Source organism: Lissotriton helveticus, chromosome 8 (assembly GCF_964261635.1).
Source record: "Lissotriton helveticus chromosome 8, aLisHel1.1, whole genome shotgun sequence".
NCBI classification, from domain to species: Eukaryota; Metazoa; Chordata; class Amphibia; order Caudata; family Salamandridae; genus Lissotriton; species Lissotriton helveticus.
Window position 1 is genome coordinate 62,415,916 of NC_136069.1, and position 23,519 is coordinate 62,439,434.

Genomic DNA, 23,519 nt, shown 5'->3' on the forward strand with positions numbered 1-23,519 from the left:
CCAGCAGTAATCAGAGGCGGCTCAGAGCATCGCCCCAATGTTCTGGGAGCAGTGTAAAAAGGAAAACGATAATGACTAACGTTATTATCATTTTCCTTCCTGCTCCGGTGTGGAGCGGGGAGGGAGGGCCGGGCTGGCCATTGCAGGGGGCAGGGGACGAGTGTAAAGCACACTCTAAAGTGCGCATGCCGGTTTGATCAAGAAAACCGGCATGCGCACTTCGCATGTTTCCCACCAGACTACATTAAACAGCCTGGTGAAAAACATACAAAGTCTCCAAGCCTATGAGCATAAAACCACGCTGCTCCGACCAATCACAGCGCTACTTAAGGCAGCAATGTGATTGGACCGGGGTTTCTGGGAGGCTGAGAAGCTTCCTGTTACGCCGCGGAGGAGACGGAGCAGAGGTGGCAGGACCCAGCGGCATTCAGGTAAGTGAGTTTATTTTTATTTTTTTCATTCACCCCTCAGCTCCCAACCCCCCCCCCCCCCCCGTCTCACCACCCATGCTTAGTAGCGGCTGCTGGCAGTAATTGGTACCTGCCATGGGTAGTAAATAGTTTCCACTACAGAAAAAGGAACTTCTGCTTCTGCCTAGGATGTAATCAATACTGAGAGTCAAGGCATCACTGCCACTTTTAACAATCACTGCTGTAAAATCTTCATTACAAAAACAAGGCGCTTTTCCAAAATTGATGACATTTACTGCGACAAGAAAGAGCATCTCAGACTTCGTTTTAAATAAGCAAAGCCCGTAACCAAATTCAGCTTTGTGAAGCTTTGATTATGTGCAACAAGTGACCACGTGGGCAGTGGTACGGAGCTCTTATCTATGTTATGCACCTGGAATGTAAAGGCATCTTTTTCAAGGTGGTTAATTTTACCAAAAGTGTTATACGTTTAATTGTTTAACTGTTTCAATGGATGTAATTGTTTTAGCATCCTTTGCTAATTACACTGTAGTTTTGTGCTGACTGTAATGCATGTTTGTAACACACTTGGACTGTAAAATCTGTGGAGCATTAATCTAGGCAAGGCTGTGATTAAACATCAGCATGGTAATTTTATGTAATGTACACCAAAATGTGTTTTTAAGCTGAAGAGGCTAAGTAACATACATGTTTGGCTGTGTGGCCTTTCCTCTCATACGTGATCTGCTCACAGGTGGGTCAAACAGTTTTGGTCAACCTTCACCTTTTAGAGTTAACAAAAGATGGTGTTTTTTGGGAGACAGCAGGTTTAACCATTCCCTAGAAGTAATGTGTACTTTACCTCCAGTAAAGTGGTTGCTGTTTTGTCAACTCACACAGGTCCAGAAGGTCTTTCATGCTTTGCTGTTCTGTTTTAAATCAATCTGTACTTTCTTAAGGTCTGACAGGTCTGTTTTGTTTTGAAAACCATACAAGATAGAAGCAATCTGATATTAAAATGTAGGGTATGTTCTTTGTCTCAAATATGGTTCAATTTCCTCAGGGAGGCTATGATGCGGGATATCTCTACCACTGCCAGTTTGAAGTGAATGAAGAACTGAATGAGGATGTCAACAAGGACCCTTCTTTGAGACAGGATGAACCCTTTGCTCTACTGCCCGTTGAGAATACAGAGATGAACCCCATCAGGAAGATGTATTTTAGGTAAGTCAGTACCTAGCACATCAATAAGCAGGGGCAGAGACTCTGACAGCTGTCCACAACAGATCACAGAACAGGATCAATAACCTGAACCTGAACATGATCGACAACAGATCACAGAGGAGGGGTGCATATTCTAACCATTGTCCACAGAACAGGGATCAATAACCTGAACATGATCCACAACAGATCAGAACAGAACAAGCGTGAATAACCTGACACTGATCCACACTACACCACAAAATGGGTACATAACCTGACAGTGATCCACACTACACCACAAAACAGGGGTAAATAAACTGACCCTGGTCCACAGCAGCTCACTTAACAGGAGTGCAGAACCTGACTTTCATCCACAACAAACAACACAACAGGAACACATAACCTGCCTTTGGTCCACAACAGAGAGGGCAGAATAACCTGACCATTACCCACAATAGAGGACAGCTGAGGGGTGAATACCCTGAGCATTGCCCACATTGGACATGAGAACAAAAGTGGAGAACCTGACTCAAGCCCATAGCAGACTCCAGGAAAGGGGTAAAAAAGAAATCCTGGTCATTGCCAAAAACAAAATGCATATTAGGGCCCTAGAACCTGGCCTTGGTAACAGCAGACAATAAACCAGTACACTAGTCACCATGAGCACAGTCGATCACAGAATGGTTACAGATAAGCTGGCCATGGTCTATAACAGACAACAGTACATGGGACCAGAACCTAAAAAAATGTCCACATCAGGACAGAGAAGAGACATAAATAACCTGGCCATGGTCCACATTAGACTTTAGAATAGGCATGGATAACCTGGCCATGGTCCACAATAGCCTGCAGAACAGATACAGAGAACTGGATTGTGGTACAGACCATATTTCCCCACGGCTTGCAGGATATTTGGCTCAGCTCAAAGACCACAAACAGAAATTACATGTAAGGGCCTAAATGGCCATCCACAGGCACAGTGCAGAGCTATATAGAAACTATACCTGGCTTTGTGATGATCAAGAAATCGTGTGTTTTTTGGTTGATCTGAGCTGTACGGTGTTCTGTCCAGTCCTGTCCCAGTGGAAAGTTCCTACCTCTCTTTTAGCACATCTTGTTTTCTGTAATCAGCATCAAGTGGATACGACACTCACCATATTGTCCCATACACTCCACCTTATCTTTGAGATACTCCAAATGTTTTATGTAAATCCCGACACTGCTTCTATGTCCACCCTATATCAGATACCTAATGAAAAAGTATAACAATGACCTGATGATGTCTTCTTCATCAAAAGGTGAAAAGCCTTGAAGCATCCTGCTGGTCTAAGGCTCACTTGACAAAAAAATCTTTATTGCATGATTAATTAAAATCTTTGCAAAATAGTATGCTTAAATTAAGTCACATATACCAATAAACTTGTTAAAAGAACCTCAATATACATTACAGTAAGAACAGTTAGTTATAAATCACAAGTTTTATCAAAACAATTGACTGGGGTAAAAGCAGATAAGAAAACTCCTGATTTAACTATTATAATTATTATCTATGTCCGTAGTGCAGTGCCCTGCATTGTGCTCCGTTGGTATCTGATTATGATTTCCAGTTAGAACCGCAGTTTGAGAGTTGCAGCTTCTGCCTTTTAAAACCAGATCTCTGTGTTTGATCTGTTATGTTACAGTTAAATTTGATGTAGCTTTTGCAATATTAACAAATTTCACCAATCTGCATGCTAATTGAATGTCTCTTCCATCAAAACAGGCTTTTAATGCTTGCCTGCGGGTTCGGATCCCTCTCACGTTCCAGGCTGTGTTTAATAGCAGTTTGCTCTCTTTGTCTAAACCTTTGCAGCTGCACAACAAGTGGAGGATGTCATCTTTCGATTCGTCGCAGATTTTACAGTTGGTCGTTGTGTCTAACCTTTGCCAAGGGGGAAGGTGCTGGTTGACCAGTAAAACTCCCATTGTCAGTTTCAGATATGATTCTTTCCCAACCTTTGAGAATACTGTTCCCAAATAGGTTTGCGGTGCGGCCCTTGTGTAACTCTGAATGACAAACCACCTGTGTGCTCTTTTGGATAAGGTAGATTTGCCTTCTTCCAAAGACAATGACTTTACTGTCTTGTTTACTGTTAGACTCGGGGTCTCTGGTTGGCACAGGTATGCACTTGTGACAAACAGGGACCCTCTCCTCTAGTCAGGGTAAGAGAACTACTCCTTTAGAAATAACCCTTGCTCACCCTCTAGGTAGTGTGGCGCGAGCAGACAAGGCTAATCTTCAGGGCGATAGTTAGTTAAGCATTTATGATCACACACAGTAAATATAATGACCCACCACAAACGGACACCAGTCATAAGGTTGTATCAAAAAATACGTAGACTTTATATAAAAATATTCCGTTGCAGATTTATCAAAAGACCATATAACATTTAGTGATTTAGGCCACCAGATTTAAATAGGCAAAACGTTCTTAAGTGTTCTTTGTCCGCAAGGTACGCTGTGGGTCGATGCGTGCTTCGCGCTGGTGAGGCGACCCGTTGACGAATGATGGACGACAGGGAAAACAAACGTTGCGGACCCTGGATTCGATGTGAACTCGGGAGCAAGCTCAAGTGTACCTTGTTGCGGGTGTCCGAGGCGTTTCAGGCGCGACCTCAGGTGAGGGCGGACTCGGGACGAGGCTGGCGGTTCTCCGGGGATTTATCCGGCTCAAAGCCCCCTGGAGGTGCGAGGCGGGTGAGCGGGACAGTGGAGGGTGGTGGCGATCCGGGGTCTAGAGCAACTCACGGGGCGAGGCGCCGTTCAGGCCTGCGGGATGTACTTCTTCTTAGTACGCCGGGTCGTACCTGTGGATCTGTGTGGGGACGTCGCGTTCTCGGGCAGACAGGTGCAGCACCAGGCCTCCGGTACCTCTGTACGGAAGGCCTTCTTGAGGTGCGGCACGGGCCTTTGTATGCAGGAGGGCAAAGCGAGACCGTCGGGTACGATTCGACGTGCAGATTCCGGTGGGAGAAGATGAGAGGCGCACAATGCGCTCCGTAGCAGGCGAGGTGTCAGGAGAGCGGGCGGCCAGGCACTGAAGCGGAGAGCGACTCAAGCTTGAGCGGGGCTCTCTGCGGCGGGGCGGCCAGGCTCTGAGCTGTCACGACCTTAGGAGGGCGAAGGCACCCGAATCACAACTCTGGCGAGGGAATAAGAACTTAAGGGCCCAACAGCAGACGGGCACAGGCAGAATTGGACCCAATGGTCCTGGGGTTCAGGTCAGGGGGCAAGCTCGAGATCAAGCCCTTGGAGATTGTTTCAGGCACAAGTCTTCAAAGTCCTCTCTGGTCTTTTCCTCTCCGTTCTCAGCAAGGCACCACTGCAGGTTTCTTTCCCTCAGCTTCTCTCGGTCCTTCTAGTCAGGCAGAGGTTCGTCGTGGTCAAAACTGGATCTGATTTATACACCGTTTCTTTTGTCTTTCCCGGCCAGGGGGGGCCTTTGCATAGTCCATCGCAGCTCTTGAGTACTTTGTTGGGCGAACTCTGGGTTTTCCTTTCAGTGAGCAGGGCAGGCCCCGCAGACGCTCCGCAGGAGGTGGAGCCAGCATTGTGAAGACAAGTACAGTTCAGGAGTACTCTGTTACCGGTCTTCCCCTCTCTTTTTACAAGGTGGAGGGCAGAGTCGTCAGCCGCTCCCCAAGGGGCAGAGCCGGCATTGAGGTGGCAGAGCACAGGTCTATTCAGAGTTAAGGGGCATTCCCCCCACCCATCCTAGTGTAATCTTCCTATTCACCACCTGTCTTCTCCCAGCCCTGTCACTCACACAAACCAGACAGCAAATACACATACGAGCAGAGGCGGGCCGAGATGGTTAGGCAAGCAAAGGCTAACTTTCTAAAAGTCGCGTTTGCAAACACAGGATATTAAAATAAACTTTACTAAAAGAAGTATCTTCTTATTCTGAGTTCAGGCATACTAAACTTGACTTCCTACCATGTTCCCAGAGTCTACTGGGATTATAGAGTGTAATAATCCAGCAGCCCATTCTGGCCTACAAGAACAGGTAGCCTTGCAATAGTGAAGAACGAGAATGGCTGTACTTCACTAATAGGACATGCCACGCACATCAGGGCTTGTCCTACCTTATGCTTACAATGCACCCTGCCCGTGGGCCTACCAAAGGGGTGACTGATATGAAGTAGAGGGAAGGGTTAGAGGCTGGTAAGTGTGTGCACTTACCCAGCCAGCGTGACAGTACGAGACTGCGCGCAGGTTCTGCAATGGCAGACCTTAGACACATTTTCCAAAGCGGCCTCTGTGGGTGGCACAACCAGTGCTGCAGGCCCACGAGCCGTATCGGTACTTACACGCCCTGGCACTCCTTGTGCACTTTACTGAGGACTGACAGTAAATCCAATAAGCCAATCATGGAAATCAATTACACGTATACACTTTACATTGGGAGCACTTGCACTGCGGCACGAATTGGCCATGGCGCAGTGCCCTGAGCATCGAATACCTGCAGAACATCTGAGGCACATCAGCAAAAAGTGGAAGGGAGACTCACGCCAAAGTGCCAGGTCTAACACGTGTCCCCTCCAGCTGAAATGTGGGGAGAACTACCCTACCCCAGGGAGTTCCTCATCACTAATGCAGAAAAATCTGGACAGACCGTCAGCATTGGCGTGATCTGTGCCAGGGCGATGTTCCACCGTGAAGTTCATACTCTGTAGAGAAATGGACCACCTCAACAGTTTTGGATTCTCACCCCTCATTTGCATCAACCATCTGAGGGGCCTATGGTCCGTCTGAACACGGAAGTGAGGCCCAAACAAGTAGGGTCTTAGCTTCTTCAAGGCCCAGACCACAGCAAATGCTTCTCGCTCGATTGCACTCCATTTTTGTTCCCGTGGAAGTAACCTACTGATGAAAGCTACGGGTTGGTCCCAGCCCTCCTCAGTCATCTGTGAAAGAACAGCCCCATGCTCTGAAGCGTCTGTTTGCGCCAAGAACTCTTTGGAGAAATCAGGAGCCAGGAGCACGGGTGCCGTGCACATGCCAGTCTTTAGGGTGTCAAAGGCTTCCTGACAGGTGTCAGTCCAGATCACTTTCCGGGTCTGCTTCTTCGAAGTCAGCTCGGTTAAGGGGGCAACAATGCTGCCATACCCCTTGACAAACCTCCCGTAGTACCCAGTGAGTCCTAGGAAGGCCCTCACCTCTGTTTGGGTCTTGGGGGGTTCCCAAGCCAGCATGGTTTCGATCTTGGGCTGCAGGGGCGCCACCTTGCCGCTCCCTACTTGGTGTCCCAAATACACCACTGAACCCTGCCCGATCTGGCACTTGCTTGCCTTGATCGTGAGGCCTGCCTTGCGTAGTGCCGTCAACACTTCCCAGAGGTGTCGCAAGTGTTCTGTCCAGGTACTGCTGAACACTGAAATGTCATCCAGGTAGGCGGCGCTGAACTCAGTCAGCCCAGCCAACACCTGGTTGACCAAGCTCTGGAAGGTGGCAGGAGCATTCTTCATCCCAAAGGGCATAACCCGGAACTGGAAATGCCCATCTGGTGTGGAGAATGCTGACCTCTCTTTGGCCCCACCGGTCAAGGCAATCTGCTAGTACCCAGATGTCAAATCAACCGTGCTGAGGAACTGAGCAGCCCCTAACCGATCGATGAGCTCCTCAGCTCTGGGGATGGGGTGCGCATCAGTCTTGGTTACTGAATTGAGCCCTCGGTAGTCTACACAGAACCAGAGTTCGGGTGTGGCTCCCGGCGCTGCAGCCTTTGGGACCAAGACCACTGGGCTGGCCCAAGGACTGCTGGAGGACTCAACCACCCCAAGAGCAAGCATCTTCGAGACCTCCTCTTTGATGCAGGCCCTTACCCTGTCAGTTACGCGGTAAGCTTTGTGCTTAATCGGTAAGCTGTCTCCTGTATCCACATCATGGACGCACCAATCTGTGATACCAGGAACCAGGGAGAACAGATCGGAAAACTGCCCCAGCAACTGGCGGCAGTCATCCTGTTGTTCAGGCGTCAGTGTGGGTGAGAGGTTAACTTCATCCACTGACCCATCGCGCTCTGAGGCTACCAAGAGGTCAGGAAGAGGCTCGGTCTCCTCCTCCATCCCATCATCAGTGACCAAGAGCATGCCCACTTCGGACCTTTCCAAGTGGGGCTTAAGGCGGTTAACATGTAGGACCCTCAAAGGGTTCCTGGGAGTTTGCAAGTCCACCAAGTAGGTGACAGGACTCTTGCGCTCCACAACCTTAAATGGACCTGTCCACTTATCTTGAAGTGCACAAGGCTCCAGTGGGGCCAAGACCCACATCTTTTGTCCAGGCTGAAGCTCGACCAGAGTGGCATTCCGGACGTACCACCGCTTCATCTCCTCCTGGCTGGCTTCCAGGTTTGCCTCAGCAAGTTGCCTGAATCGCCTGGTCTGGTTTCTGAAGGCCAGCATGTAACTGTATACATTCTGGGGAGGTTTCCTGTGAGATTGCTCCCAGCCTTCCTTTACCAGACTCCGAGGTCCTCCAACGGGGTGACCGTACAGAAGCTCAAAGGGGCTGAACCCTAGAGACTTCTGGGGTACCTCGTGGTATGCGAAGAGAAGGCATGGCAAGAGGACGTCCCACTTACGCCTCATGGGTTCTTTCAGACGCATTATCATGCCTTTCAGGGTTCGGTTGAATCTCTCAACCTACCCGTTTCCTTGGGGTGGTAAGGGGTGGTGAACTTGTAGGTTACACCACACTCTTGCCAAAGGGATTTCATATATTTCAATATGAAATTGGTGCCCCTGTCAGACACACCTCTAGAGGGAATCCCACTCGGGAGAAAATTCCCATCAGCGCTCGTCCCACCACGGGGGCCATCACTGTTTTCAGAGGGATGGCTTCAGGGTACCGGGTGGCATGGTCCACCAAGACCAGGATGAACCTGCTGCCCATGGCTGTCTTGGGGTCCAGAGACCCAACAATGTCGATCCCCACTCGCTGGAATGGGGTACCGACGACGGGGAATGGCTGGAGGGGAGCCTTGTTCTTCCCTCCACTCTTACCACTTGCCTGGCAAGTCTGGCAGGTTCTACAGTGAGCGTCTGAGCTCCGGTGCATTTGGGGCCAATAAAAGTGGGTTACAAGCCGGTCATAGGTCTTGTCCATCCCCAAATGTCCCGCTAACGGTACATCGTGAGGCAGTCCCAGTAGGAAGGCTCGGAACTTCTGGGATACCACCAGCACACGGGCTGACCCAGGTTCCGCAACCCTAGGCTCGGAATATAGGAGGTTGTTCTCCCAGTACACAAAGTGTTTTCCGGACTGACTACCATTGGCCTGGTTTGCAGCCTGCTGCCGCATACCCACGAGAGAAGGGCACTCTCTCTGCTCCTTGCAGAACTCCTCCCTGGAGGGACCTCCTTCTTGCTGCCAATGGGTCAGCTCAGGCAGGCCTCCCAGTTCGGCAATCTGTTCCCCGGTAGGCTCCAGGGCATCCCCCTCGAGGTCTGCCTCCTCTGGGTCGTGGGAACAGTGGGGGCCGGCTGTCCGCGCCCCCTGCGCCTTCTCTCTAAGGCCGGTTCCTGGGCCTCTCCTTCAGGCTCCAGGACCTCTTCAACACCCCTACTGGCTGCCATTGACCGGGTGGTCACGCACGCCCAATCAGGTAGACCCACCATCCGCAGATGGGTCCTTTTCTCCACCTTTTCCCAAGGGGAGTCCTCCAAATCGTTCCCTAGCAAACAGTCTACAGGCATGGCATTCCTCACAGCGACCTGCAGAGTACCAGAGACCCCCCCCCCCCACTCAAAAGAAACCTGAGCCATCGGACAATGACTCTCAGAATTGTCAGCATTGACAACCCTACAGTAGGCATGGGGTACAACCTGCTCTTGAGACACCAGGTGCTGCCGTACTGCAGTCACACTGGCTCCTGTATCTCGAAGAGCCTCAATCTTCTTTCCATTGACGGTCACTACTTGCCCATATTTTTTAGTGTTAGAGGGTAAGTAGTTCTCAGGGACCATCTCGCTGTCTCCGAGTGAGACTAGGGTCATCTGAACGGGATCCCCACCCCCCTGGACTGCTACCTCCTCCCCAAAATTAACACGAGCCAGTTGCCGGGGTGGAGCACCAGTGGGTGCGGGTTTTCCAAATAGGCGACACTTAGGATCAGCGGCAATGTGACCCTGGTCACCACACCTGTAACAGGTGATGGGCCCTCTTTGAACAGGTCTACCTGTCGGGCCCCGTTCTGCTTTGGGGGTGGAGGAGGCTGAGAACCCTTCTGCTGGTTCCCTTGGGGATTACTTTGGGGGCCTTGTTGGAACCCTTTCTGTTTTCCCTTGTTCCCCCCACTCTTCTGCTAAGGACCCTGCCCACTTTTGGCTGAGTCTCCCACTGGACCCTAGTGGACCCTGGTGCTGAGCCAGCGGTCCGCTTCCTCAGCAAGCTTCCTCGGGTTGAACAGCTTGCTATCAATCAGGTGCTGGCGTAGCTCAGGAAAACAATGACTGGACAAGTGCTCTCATGCCATTAAATCAAGAAGCCCTTGAAAATCATTCACCCTACTACCCTTCACCCAACCATCCAGCGCTCTGCAGAAAAAGGTCACATACTCCTCATACGTACCCCCAGGAATCTTAGTACACCCCCTGAACCTCTGTTGGTACATCTCAGGAGTTAACCCAAACCTGGTCATTAATGCATCTTTCATGTGGGTGTAGGAATTAGATACTTCAGAGGGCAAATCTAACAAGGTATACCGTCCCTCGCTAAAGAACTTCCCCCACAACCCCGCTCCCCAATCTCTTTCAGGGACCCGGTGGGAGGACATGGCTACCTCGTATGCCCGGAACCACTGTCCTATGTCATCCCCCTTTAAGTACTCCTTCACTACATCTTTCGGCATGTACACCCTTGACTCTACCTGCACTAGACTTTATATAAAAATATTCAGTTGCAGATTTATCACAAGACCATATAACAATTAGTGATTTAGGCCACCAGATTTAAATAGGCAAACGTTCTTAAGTGTTCTTTGTCCGCAAGGTACGCTGTGGGTCGATGCGCGCTTCGCGCTAGTGAGGCGACCTGTTGACGAATGATGGACGACAGGGAAAACAAACGTTGCGGACCCTGGATCCGATGTGACCCTGGATCTGATGCGAGCTCAAGTGTACCTTGTTGCGGGTATCCGAGGCGTTTGAAGCGCGGCCTCAGGCGAGGGCGGACTCGGGACGAGGCCGGCGGTTCTCCGGGGATTTATCCGGCTCGAAGCCCCCTCGAGGTGCGAGGCGGGTGAGCGGGACGGTGGAGGGTGGCGGCGATCCGGTGTCTAGAGCAACTCACGGGGCGAGGCGCCGTTCAGGCCTGCGGGACGTATTTCTTCTTAGTACGCCGGGTCATACCCGTGGATATGTGGGGGACATCACGTTCTCGGGCAGACAGGTGCAGCACCGGGCCTCCGGTACCTCTGTACGGAAGGCCTTCTTGAGGTGCGGCACGGGCCTTGGTATGCAGGAGGGCAAAGCGAGACCTTCGGGTACGTTTTGACGTACGGACCGTCCGAGGCTATCAGATGCACTCTGTGCAGATTCCGGCAGGAGAAGATGAGAGGCGCACAATGCGCTCCATAGCAGGCGAGGTGTCAGGAGAGCGGGCGGCCCGGCACTGAAGCGGAGAGCAACTCAAGCGTGAGCGGGGCTCTCTGCGGCGGGGCGGCCAGGCTCCAAGCTGTCACGACCTTAGGAGGGCGAAGGCACCCGAGTCACAACTCCGGTGAGGGAATAAGAACTTAAGGGCCCAACAGCAGACGGGCACAGGCAGAATTAAACCCAATGGTCCTGGGGTTCAGGTCAGGGGGCAAGCTCGAGATCAAGCCCTTGGAGATCGTTTCAGGCACAAGTCTTCAAAGTCCTCTCTGGTCTTTTCCTCGCCGTTCTCAGCAAGGTACCACTGCAGGTTTCTTTCCCTCAGCTTCTCTAGGTCCTTCTAGTTTGTCGTGGTCAAAACTGGATCTGATTTGGTAGGAGCAGAGCTCCTCTTTTTATACACCGTTTCTTTTGTCTTTCCTGGCTAGGGGAGGCGGGCCTTTGCATAGTCCATCCCAGCTCTTGAGTACTTTGTTGGGCGAAGTCTGGGTTTTCCTTTCAGTGAGCAGAGCAGGCCCCGCAGACACTCGGCAGGGGGTGGAGCCAGCATTGTGAAGACAAGTACAGTTCAGGAGTACTCTGTTGACGGTCTTCCCCTCTCTCTCTTTACAAGGTGGAGGGCAGAGTCGTCAGCCGCTCCCCAGGGGGCGGAGCCGGCATTGAGGTGGCAGAGCACAGGTCTATTCAGAGTCTAGGGGCATTCCCCCCACCCATCCTAGTGTAATCTTTCTATGCACCACCTGTCTTCTCCCAGCCCTGTCACTCACACAAACCAGACAGCAAATACACATACGAGCAGAGGCGGGCCGAGATGGTTAGGCAAGCAAAGGCTAACTTTCTAAAAGTCGCATTTGCAAACACAGGATATTAAAATAAACTTTACTAAAAGAAGTATCTTATTATTCTGAGTGCCTACCATGTTCCCTGAGTCTACTGGGATTATAGAGTGTAATAATCCAGCAGCCCATTCTGGCCTACGAGAACAGGTAGCCTTGCAATAGTGAAGAACGAGAATGGCTATACTTCACTATTAGGACATGCCACGCACATCAGGGCTTGTCCTACCGTATGCTTTCAATGCACCCTGCCCGTGGGCCTACCAAAGGGGTGACTGGTATGAAGTAAAGGGAAGGGTTAGAGGCTGGTAAGTGTGTGCTCTTACCCAGCCAGCGTGACGGTACGAGACTGCACGCAGGTTCTGCAATGGCAGACCTTAGACACATTTTCCAAGGCGGCCTCTTTGGGTGGCACAACCAGTGCTGCAGGCCCACGAGCCGTATCGGTACATACACACCCTGGCACTCCTTGTGCACTTTACTGGGGACTGACAGTAAATCCAATAAGCCAATCATGGAAATCAATTACACGTATACACTTTACATTGGGAGCACTTGCACTGCGGCACGGATTGGCCATGGCGCAGTGCCGTGAGCGTCGAATACCAGCAGAACATCTGAGGCACATCAGCAAAAAGTGGAAGGGAGACTCACGCCAAGGTGCCAGGTCTAACATTTACTAATTGTTTAAAGGTTTTCTGTGGGCCATTGATCACCCAGCGCTCTTGTAGGGCTAGATAGTTTATTGCCGTTTGTAGATAGACCGCAGCTGGATTGTCTTTGTTTTTGTTCAACTCTTTCCATAAGTATGAGTTCATAGAACCGTTCTCTGCTCCCTTTATTTTGTACCAGCACTTCCGTGCTACTTGCTGTTTTTGGAGGCCAAATTCTAGTCTTAGCTGGGCTGGAGAAGTGTAATGAGGGAAGTTAAAAATTAATCAAATTGATTTCGACACTGCTTCATCCAGAACTGTTTCGTCTCTTCCTCTCTTGCATTCACTTCCGTAGGTGATGGTAGGAAGCAATTTAGCTTGAAAGACTTCTAGAAGAGGTGATAGATCAGGGCCTGTTATTTTTTGCTTAATTCTTTTTAGTGCTACTGCCAGTGCAGTCCCTCTTGTTCTAATAGTTGCTTTGTGTTGTCCAAAGAAACCCTTTCTGTCAAAAATGATACCCAGATATTTGTACTCATCGACCACCTCCAACAATCTGCCCTGAAGTTCCCATCGAGGTTGCCCTAGTTTCCTTCGATTCAAGATCATCACTTTTGACTTCTTCAAGTTTATCGTTAGCCCGTTTCTGTCTGAAAATGTACTTGTAGTATTTATAAGGTGTTGAAGGCCAACTGGACTTCAACTGATCAGTATTAAATCGTCTGCATACAGTAAGTGTGATATTGTTAGGCCTCCTAAATTTGGGGCATGGTGGACGCAGTTGTCGAGCTCTGCTGAAAGATCAGACAGGAAGAGGTTGAACAGGGTCGGGGCAAGGACACATCCCTGCTTCAGCCCCGTGGTGGTCGTTATTTTCCTTGACAGGATGTTACCGGTACCTAGTTTTATTTGGATCCATGTGTCGGAATGAAGTGCGATTAGTTGGTTCAAAAGTTGCGGGTCGATTTTCTAGCCTGATAGCTTGGCCCAGAGTTTGCCCCTGTCGATGGCTGTAGTAGGCTGTAGAGGCCATTATCAGAGGTCACTTGACTAAGACAGAAGACCTCGCTGTAGTAGGCTGCGGTACCAGGGGTCATTAACTGAGGTCACGTGACTCAGACACTAGTCCTTTCTGAAACAGGATGCAGTACCAGAGGCCATTACCGGTTGGTCAAATGAGGCAGACACAAGTCCTTGCTGTAGTAGGTTGCATTACCAGAGGTTATAAACATAGGTCACTTGACTCAGACACAAGTCCTTGCTGTAGTGGGCTGCAGTACGAGAGGCCATTACCAGAGGTCACGTGACTCAGACACAAGTCCTTGCTGTAGAAGGCTGCAGTACCAGAGGCCATTACCAGAGGTCACGTGACTCAGACTCAAGTCCTTGCTGTAGCAGGCTGCAGTACGAGAGGTCATTACCAGAGGTCACGTGACTCAGACACAAGTCCTTTCTGACTCAGGATGCAGTACCAGAGGCCATTACCGGTTGGTCACATGAGGCAGATACAATTCCTTGCTGTAGAAGGCTGCATTACCAGAGGTCATTAACAGAGGTCACTTGACTCGGACACAAGTCCTTGCTGTAGTGGGCTGCAGTATGAGAGGCCATTACCAGAGGTCACGTGACTCAGACTCAAGTCCTTGCTGTAGCATGCTGCAGTATGAGAGGCCATTACCAGAGGTCACGTGACTCAGACTCAAGTCCTTGCTGTAAGTAGGCTGCAGTACGAGAGGTCATTACCAGAGGTCACGTGACTCAGACACAAGTCCTTGCTGTAAGTAGGCTGAAGTACCAGAGGCCATTACCAGAGGTCACTTCACTCAGACACAAGTCCCTGCTGTAAGTAGGCTGCAGTACGAGAGGCCAAAAAAATATAAAAATCTTTTTAATAATAGCAGTCTTGTCTATATAATTTGATCTTTGTGGTCTAAGGTTTAATTGCTTTACATTTTATTATTGAGCACTGTGCCCGCTGCAAAATCTTTTCCAAACAAGTTGTTTTCCCTGCTAGGGTAGTATCTTTTCTTGCAGGGGGGCCGTACGTTTTCCAGAGTAATCTTTAAAAAGAACCTCCAGATTCAGTGTAAAAGGATGCACATCTTCTTTGCAAAAGAAATATCAACCCAGATCCTTGCACACGTAGCCTTTTAAACACTTCTTTTCCCGACACACAAGGATGTGTCCAGTCAATGGATGTGCATGGCCAAAAATGACTTCCTCCAGTCCCCAGTGGTTGTACAATGTTTACTTCAACACCATTATTTAAATCTGTTGTCCACAAGCTTGTTCATGAAAATAAGCTGGTTTTAAGGAGCCTAGTCTGGTCCAGAAGTAGTTGTCTCAAAGTGGAATCCAAGGAGAGCTCTAAGAGGTGACACACAACAAGTGGGAGCTACAAATCTGTGCAACAGCAAAAGGAGATGAGGCTTGGTGCAGACAGACTTGAATCAAAGGTGCTTCTCTGCTGTCATTCAAGGAATTCTCATGTAAAGTGCAGTAGAATGGGGAATTTGCTGTAAATTGGCAGATGTTCCATTCCACCAGACTCCTGGTTCTCTGCCTTATTTAGCACAAGGGAACTGTTAGGTTCCGATGCCTGAGCCTCCACCTGGTCCACCATGGGAAACACTTAGTCAGAGGCCAATCCCCCACAAGGCTACTGACTTCAGAATATTGGAAGGCCCACCCTCATGAGCTTTTGAGGCATGAATAGCTGGCAATGACCCATAGTTGCATGAGGAAAGCTCCCAGTGTGTCAGGGCTATTGTTACAACCTGCTCCTATGGGAGTTTGTGAAACAAAAACAGTGGATAGCGGCCTGCATGACAGGGTGGGCTGACTAACACTATCTTTAGGTGAAAAGTTCCACTGAGAGTTGTGACAACTTTAAATTTGGTGTATCTTTGGGTGTATAAGGGTTGTTACGTCCCACCTAACAAATACATTCTGCAGGTGGTAGTTGGATTCAGAGACTCTGATGTCATGTTGGCAAAAGTTAAGCATGTGTAATTTTTCTATGATCTTTTAGAGTAATGACTGATTATGATTTGAAAACACTGTGATATATGGCAGTGTTGCATTACTGTGTAATGGAATACATTGATTTAAAATTTTTAAAAAAGACCCCAGGCTCACCAAACATTTTTTATATTTTCAGTAACAACCAACAGTTGCTCGTCTGTGGAATGGAGAATGGAGCGGTGCGGGTGTATCCACTTGAGGCCAATGACCCCCATTTGAACTCAATGCACGGCTACTGGTCCCTGGGCGTGCATGACAACCAGTACGGGAACATCCAGGCCATCTGCTCCACTTATGATAACCAGTTTTTGGTGACCTGCGGAGCTGATGGCAACATCTTCAGCTTCAGCATCATGTCCCAGGAGGACATTGAGAAGGATATGAGAGGAAAGCGGGCAAAGGTCCCTTCTCCACGGGTAAGGTCGAAACCTTGACTTCTCATGTTTTGATTAACAATTCTGTCAATAATAAATTACTTTGATCTTTGTGAGATGGGCACACATTCTCTAAATTACAATCCACCAGTCTAGGTGATAGTGATAGCCTGTTAAAAGTTGTTGTTTTATTAGGTTTTATTCCTGAAACATTTTCAGCTTTAGATATTGGTAGATAGATTAAATGATGATCCAGGCAACGAACAGAAGAACAGCAATGAGACAATATTGATGAACAGGAAGGATGAGTTTGCTCATGGGAGGCTCATCCCATCGCATCAAATAAGCAAACTCCACATGAAAGGCTCTGGTTACAAAATCGTCCTACAATTCGAGCATCTTCTCATTCCTGCTCATGTTAAGGCAAGTGACTAGAGGGCCATATGGATTTAGAGATATCCGCTTGTAATCTAAAATGCCAGGCAGTACATAGAGTAAGTAGAGACTGGAAAAAAGAGAGGTACTGCTCATCAGGGCTGAGCTTCTCCCCACAGCTAAGCGGTTGTCCGTTACTGCACCACAATGGAGCGGGAGGCCTGGAGTGAGTAAGCGTTAACTAGGAAGTGCTTGATACTGGCTGAAGCTCCCTTCAGAATGTGCACCCAAAGTAGAAACTAAGGACAAAGAGCAGAGGTGCAGGTATTGTCAGAGTACTTTATGTGTACTAAGCAGCAATATGACCGTTTTAAGATGATTAATCTGTGCAGTAAAAAGAGACCAGCAGCTAGCATGATCTAATGGGATAGACGCTCGACCCAAAGCAGGAATGTCAATTTTCAGTTGAACATGTGATGACCTGTGATTACACGATGCCTGATAGTCAAGCATCTTCACAGAAGCCGTCGCCCTCCCATTCATTGCAAAGACGTTGCTTGCAATTTCACTGAGAACGCTGATGAGCGAGTTGCAACGGTCTACACACATTCCTGTTCCTCCTCTTCTCTCCGCATAATATAGAGTACAACCTTAAAAAACTCTGCCCTCAGATAATCAATAATGGTCAAATACTTTAGTGTTCTGTGAATATTTGTAACGTTTGGTGAAAAAGTGATCTCAGTGGCAAATGAGTTTCTGAGCAACACTTGAATAGAATGTTCCCTTCTTCTGCGGGCATGCCTGGCATTGCCAAATGTCCACAAAAAATGGGCGTATACTACCGTAATGGTTGTAATTCACAAGTAGAAGATAACAAATCAATTTGAGTCATAAATTACCTCAATTTAGAATATGCTCCTCTTGACCTAATTATTGGAACTTTGATGCACAAATTTGTGCAGTTGGGGTTTACAGGTCTATTTACGATCAAAGCCCATTCAGACATCTTCAAAGACAAGGCCAATCTTGTCCGCAAAGCAAGCATGAGACATGTAATCTCCTGCTCTAGGGGCTCTACAACTTCAATCAATCAATCAATCAAAGCATTTGTATAGCGCACTCCTCACCCGGAGGGTCTCAAGGCGCTAGGGGGGGGGGGGGAACTTCCTTCCTCTGAGGAGGTGAAACCTGATGGCACAATAACCTTCATTTCTTCTGCATTTCTTTTCCATGGCAGCTCTCTTGGCCACAATATCAGCCATGAGAGGGCACAGGGCTCTTACAAATTGTTTTGAATGTGCTCACAAAGAGACCGTCAAACCAGATAACATTTCTTGAGTCCCTTATCCATGTTAAAGTGCTCATTGCTTTGACTCAATCATGCCTGTTCCATGGAAACGTCATCGCTCTGCAGCTCCTGTGAAGATCATTGAACAAATGCAGCTAATACAAATTGCTAGAGCCAGACTGTTGTAGGCATATCCAAAGAGATCATCTCATCCACCTTGTGACTCGTCCGTTGGCTAATAGTTATAGTTTGTAGGGCCATCTATGAAAACTCTCTTAGTTTCCTTGCTGTAAGTGGTATAATAGCAGACACCTAGGTGTGTTAAGCTTGCTCTTTTGGTCATTTCCTTTTCTAGATCTGTTAGAGTAGGCGGCAATGCTTTCTTGTCACTACTACCAAGCCTTGGAGCTTGCTTTCCCTCCATCTTTGGTTGGAGACTTACTTGCTTAAAATTGCAAAAGGACCTAAACACTAGACTTTTCACCAAATAAGTATGTAGGATTTTCAGCTGTCTGTTGTTACCTCATTATTTGTCAATTAGCACCTATGAACTATGGTAGCTGTTGCACACTATAAATGTTTAAAGTGATTATTATAAAATAACATAACATAAAATAGCATAATATGCTGGCACAGTTTGCCCACTCAATTGGATTCTTCTGGTTACCTCACTGCTGCACATTCTGCTTCTGTAAGGCTTTGTCTGTGCGCCATGCATTAACTTTACTCTTGAATAATTTCATTTACTATTAGTTCTATCTTGGCACCGTTTAACTTTGTGTTTGAGCTTCTGTTTTCCTAACATCATCTTCAGATTTGTGTGCAATATTTCATACTTCTTTAATGTGGCAAAGCAGTGTGGGTTGTTTGAAATTGAATATATTAATTGCATAAAGTTTGTTATACGTATTGTTCTCTGCAATCCAGTTTAATCATGGGTGCATTATGGTTCCAAATGTATGATAACCATGTTTTGCCAATTTTATTGTTTTTTAGACTTACTATGATTTTCTCTGATATTCATAAAAGGTAGAATATCTGTTTGTGTGAAACCTAACACAGCTTTTAAATATTTTTTTTATGTTTTCTAATTGACCAAATTAAATGGCAACATTCTTGCTTTTTGTATTTTACCAATTTACTACGCGCTTGATAAATTTGGCCGAAACACCTCTAAAAAGTGTGAATTAAAGGATAAACTAATTCTAGCAGAAATTGTACCCCTTAGTAAGAACACTGGAGATTTTGATAAGCTATGTCTGCCCCTTTCAGACCTCGGAACCTACACTGACCCTCATTCCGAGTAGGATGAGTGGCAGTCTGTTTTTTCCACGCAGTGGGGAAGATCCTGGACAGAAATCTGGTTTTCACAAAGCTGTTTTAGGCTGGAAGACCAAATGTTTTGGTGGTTTTCAGACTTCACTCGATGTCATAAGGTGTTGTGACTTTTATTTCTGAAAAAAAAGTGCTTTCCCTCCTTTGTTCCTTGAGGACTTTCATCTCTCTGTTATCTGAAGCCATCATGTTAGCTCATTTTGTTAAATGCCCAGCCAGCAGCATGAAGATGTCCACAAATTACAACCATTATCTTTGGGAGGTTTATCTTCCCGACTTTCACTCTAGCAAGGACTGTGACATTGGCAAGGTGTCTAACTGAAGTCTGAAGGGCAGGGTAGGTATCTGTTTTAGGGTTAAAAATGTGAGAAGATTGCCACCTCAGCTTTCCCATCGGTCTCTGCGTGTAGCCCAAGTCTTTTAGAAACTAGTCAGATGGCCTTCCAGTATCTGCATGTTCAACCTCCCATTATGTAAATGTAAATGTAAATGTGTTGTATTTGTAAAGCGCACGGCTGCCCACACGACGGGGCGTCCCGGCCCTGCACTCATACCGCTGTGGAACCCTTCCTGGCTTTTCCCTGTGAAGTGTCCACTCCTGGGCACCCCCCAGGTGCAGCCAGGCATCCAAGCACTGCTGGGGCCATTGTGGAGATTAAGCAAGCTATTGCCCAGAGTTGCAGCATGGGACCCATGATTAGACTAGGCACCGAGGCGAGAATTATCAGGTCCGGGGAGATTGAGTCTAAGAGCCGCCGAGGCGGGAATTGAACCCTGGTCCCGGGTCAGACCTCTGCATCAGGGTCTGCCGCTCTAACCATTGAGCCACACTTCTAATTATGCTAATCTAACACTTGAGGAGATGAGTGGACCGCATCTTGAGGCCGCTGGCGCTTGTGCTCCTGGTTGACATGAAGGTAGTCAACATCATGAAGCCAATAGTAGCGTTATTCAATGTCAAAGCATTCATCGTCGAGCCATACCTTATTTGGCCATGTTTTATGTTCATTTGGTCAACTAGAAAACATTTGAAAAAATCTTGAACAGTTGTGTACCAGGACCTTACACATACACAGAGATAGTCTACCTTTTATACATTCAGAGTCAATATCTATGATAAAGTATTTAAAGTTTCCTTCTGTGGATATGCTGCAGAGCATTTTTGACCATGATCACTGTAGAAGTGAACCTTTTATCAGACATCATGCCATCTCTGTGAAGGCAGTGTTACATCTACGATTAAAGTGTGACTGCAATCACCACATGGGTGTTGAACATGCATAGTAAGGTAAATATGTTATTTGAGATTTACTACTCGAAGAGACTGTATTCTTTGCACGGAATGAGAGCATTTTTCAGACTCATCAGGACTTTTGATTTATCTTTTTCGGGATCTGTGGATACCTTATGATGTCAAAATGGTGTATTTTATTTAAAATCTAAGAACCATAGAATTATCTGTGTATACTAATGGTATGGATATACAATAGTTGAAAATGTTTTAACCTGAACATTTCCGAAAATACTGAATATACCCCAAACCCCAAAAGGGTCCACTCTAGCAAATATTCTGTGTCCGTGCCAAGTGTGCTGATAATCTTGCAAGTGTTTTGGGCTATGGGTAAGAGAAATATTGAACATAGAAATACTTTTGCGGTCCCACAAACGCGTTTTCCTCTATACATGTTGAAATCCTAAGCTAATTAGAGCCATGTTTGGAACAACGGGCAAGAGTTAAACACATTATATGTCTACCAAATTTTGTGTGGAATTGTCGCATAGCTCAAAGTTTATTCACAGCACAATAAAGGACATTTGTAAGATTTACCCAACCATAACTTTGTTTTATACAAGACAAAGTTCACTTAGAGGGTAAGAATTAGAAGCATACAAATTGTTAATTTGTTGTTATGGTCACCACCACACTAAAGCACTCACAATATACATACCTTTGTTTGGAGTCGGACCATGATCGCATTATTTTGCAATGATAGCCTGGCCCTTGATGAGACATTTTGTTATGTTTGAAATGCAGTAGCCTTCCAGTGTTGCTCACCATAACAAGTGAAAGTTAGGGTTTTTTAGGATTTCCCTCATGATCGTTCATATTTGAGTTTCTGTGTCATAATATGGGTTATTTCAGGGATATCTGCCAAATTTGGTGCACATTGACTAAACGGGGGGGGGAGTGGACCTAAAACTTGGCACCTTTTCATTTAACATGAGTTTCCACTAAGGTGATTTCCTACATGAAGTTGTTCAGTAAAATGTCCCCAGATTTTAATGACACTGTGGCCTTTCCATCATTCAGTGCCTTTTCTGGTGTGGGGAAATATCTGCCTGCAGTTTTGATATAGGAGCCAAAATGTAAATGTACAATCGGCACACGCTTCTATCCCCAATGTAAACCCACTACTCACCCCTTGGGCTAGGTGGAGTAGGATTTAATAATAAACGCCCACCTTTAGGCTAGATGGGGAGACTTTGGACCCTTATGCCACTGTGCCATTGCTGAAGGACTTGGGGGTAGGCAGTAAAAGCTCCCACAAGTCGAATGCAGAAGCCTTCTCAAAGAAACTTCAAATTACTTTAACACACCCATTTTCTCTGATAATTTGCAATTGTACCAAAAACATCCAAATCAACTTGCAGCTCTTTTATTTTCTAAAATGCTAGATGTTTGCAAAGATCAGAGGTTACTTCAAATAATGTAGTCAACATTTACATCTTCCTTGGGAAAACCAGAAGATATGAGGAGTGCAGAAGGTGCCCTTTTCCTTGGGCAAGCCGGGGCCCTCAAGCCTTCTTATGCCTCACACCATTGCACAAAGCAGGGGTACTTTGTAACACCCTCTGCCCTTGGGCAAGATGGCAATCAGAAACAAATTTACTTTGTTGCTCATGAGGAAGGCGGCTGGGACAAATATCTTCCTTGCCCTTGGGCAAATAGGGATTGTGCACAAATGCCCCTTCCTTTGGACAAGGTGGGTGATAAGGACGTAATATCTAAAGAAAAGTTCAACAAAATCTGCTTCCTCGGCTTAGTCAAAAAGTTAAAGGGCATAACATACCACTTTCCCTTTCTCAAGGCTTGGGGGAGAAAGACAAGAAAAACAAAGCACCTTAGGCCCATAGGCAAGACGAGGGGGGAGGGCTTTAACTAACCCCCTGTCATTATGCAAAGGTTGCGGGGGCAAACAAAGCCCTCTGCCATTGGCCAAGGCAGGAGACAAGCTAACCTCCCCGCACACTGCCCTTGGGAAAAGTGTGGATCAAACAAATGCCAGCCCTTGGGGTAAAGGTAATAAATAACCACCATCCATTTACAATTGGGCAAACAAAGACACCACTTATGGTAAGTTGGTGGGCAGTTACATCGCCTGCCCTTTGTTAAGACGGAGTATACTGATTATCCCTTTTCCTTGTGTAAGGGGTTGGTAGGGCTTATTGGCTACTGCTATCCCTGCCTTTGGCAAAATGGAGAACATTGAATAATACAAAGAAACCCATATCAATAAATCACTTTAGGGACAATATCTGATCCTCCACTTTAAGTGATCTTCCACTTTAAGCGCGTCAAGACTCAACTCAAGACTGAGTGCAACCATCGTGGAACAGGGCGGAAGGGAGAGCGCTCACTTCCAACATTTGCTCTCCAACTGTCCTTTAATCAGGTTGTCTCCTCTCTAAATGGATATCTGCTTGCAGCTGTTGGTGTCACCTTGCCTCTAAAGGCCTTAGCTAATGGCACCAACAAAGAATCTGCATAATTAGAATTACATTTATCCAAAGCTCTCACATCACTTGATACCCTTCCTTTTACCTGAGCATGATGGACAATTCATGAAAGATTATTTTAAACCGCAATCTCAAAATGACTATATTTACAGACATCATTAAGTGACTCATTTTCCAGTGTCAAAGTGCAGTTCATTACCATCTTACCAGAAACCCCTCCTTTTTTACCGGTATTACTTTGTGCAATAAAAACCAGTTTGTCGGTGTAAAGCAAAACATTAACATGTATGTGTGTTTAAGTGTTGGGATCTCTAGAACTGCTGAAAGGTCCTCATAATCCCTAGTAAAAACCAGCTTTTTCTTTTGGGATTACCCAATTTGTGAATAGGTTTATTGGTACTCTAACCCGGAAGAAGATGTCCTTGTTATGGAATTCACTACAAACTTTACCAACTGGAAGGGTAGGAGAGCTCCACCCCTCAGGGACACCTTTTCAAACGACTGTCAGGAGCCATTACCTGGAGGCTTTGGGTGTCTTTGAGCGCCTTTTCCCGGACCTGCCGACGGACCTCGCCGCACCCGCTCCGCGGGTGCCGCATCGCCGGCTGGGAGCAGAGCTGGTCACTGGACTTTCCGGGGGGTCAACAAGC

The 23,519-nt window shown here is 47.2% G+C and overlaps 1 protein-coding gene across 2 annotated transcripts in view; it reads left to right on the forward strand.

Moving 5' to 3' along the window:
* Positions 1-23,519, forward strand: part of CFAP44 (cilia and flagella associated protein 44) — a 969,845-nt gene that overhangs the window by 555,582 nt on the left and 390,744 nt on the right. For both annotated transcript variants that reach the window (XM_078656625.1, XM_078656626.1), the window contains 2 exons: positions 1,474-1,634; positions 15,896-16,175. In XM_078656625.1, coding sequence (XP_078512751.1) covers positions 1,474-1,634; positions 15,896-16,175 — 441 coding nt within the window. The remainder of the gene's footprint in view (positions 1-1,473; positions 1,635-15,895; positions 16,176-23,519) is intronic.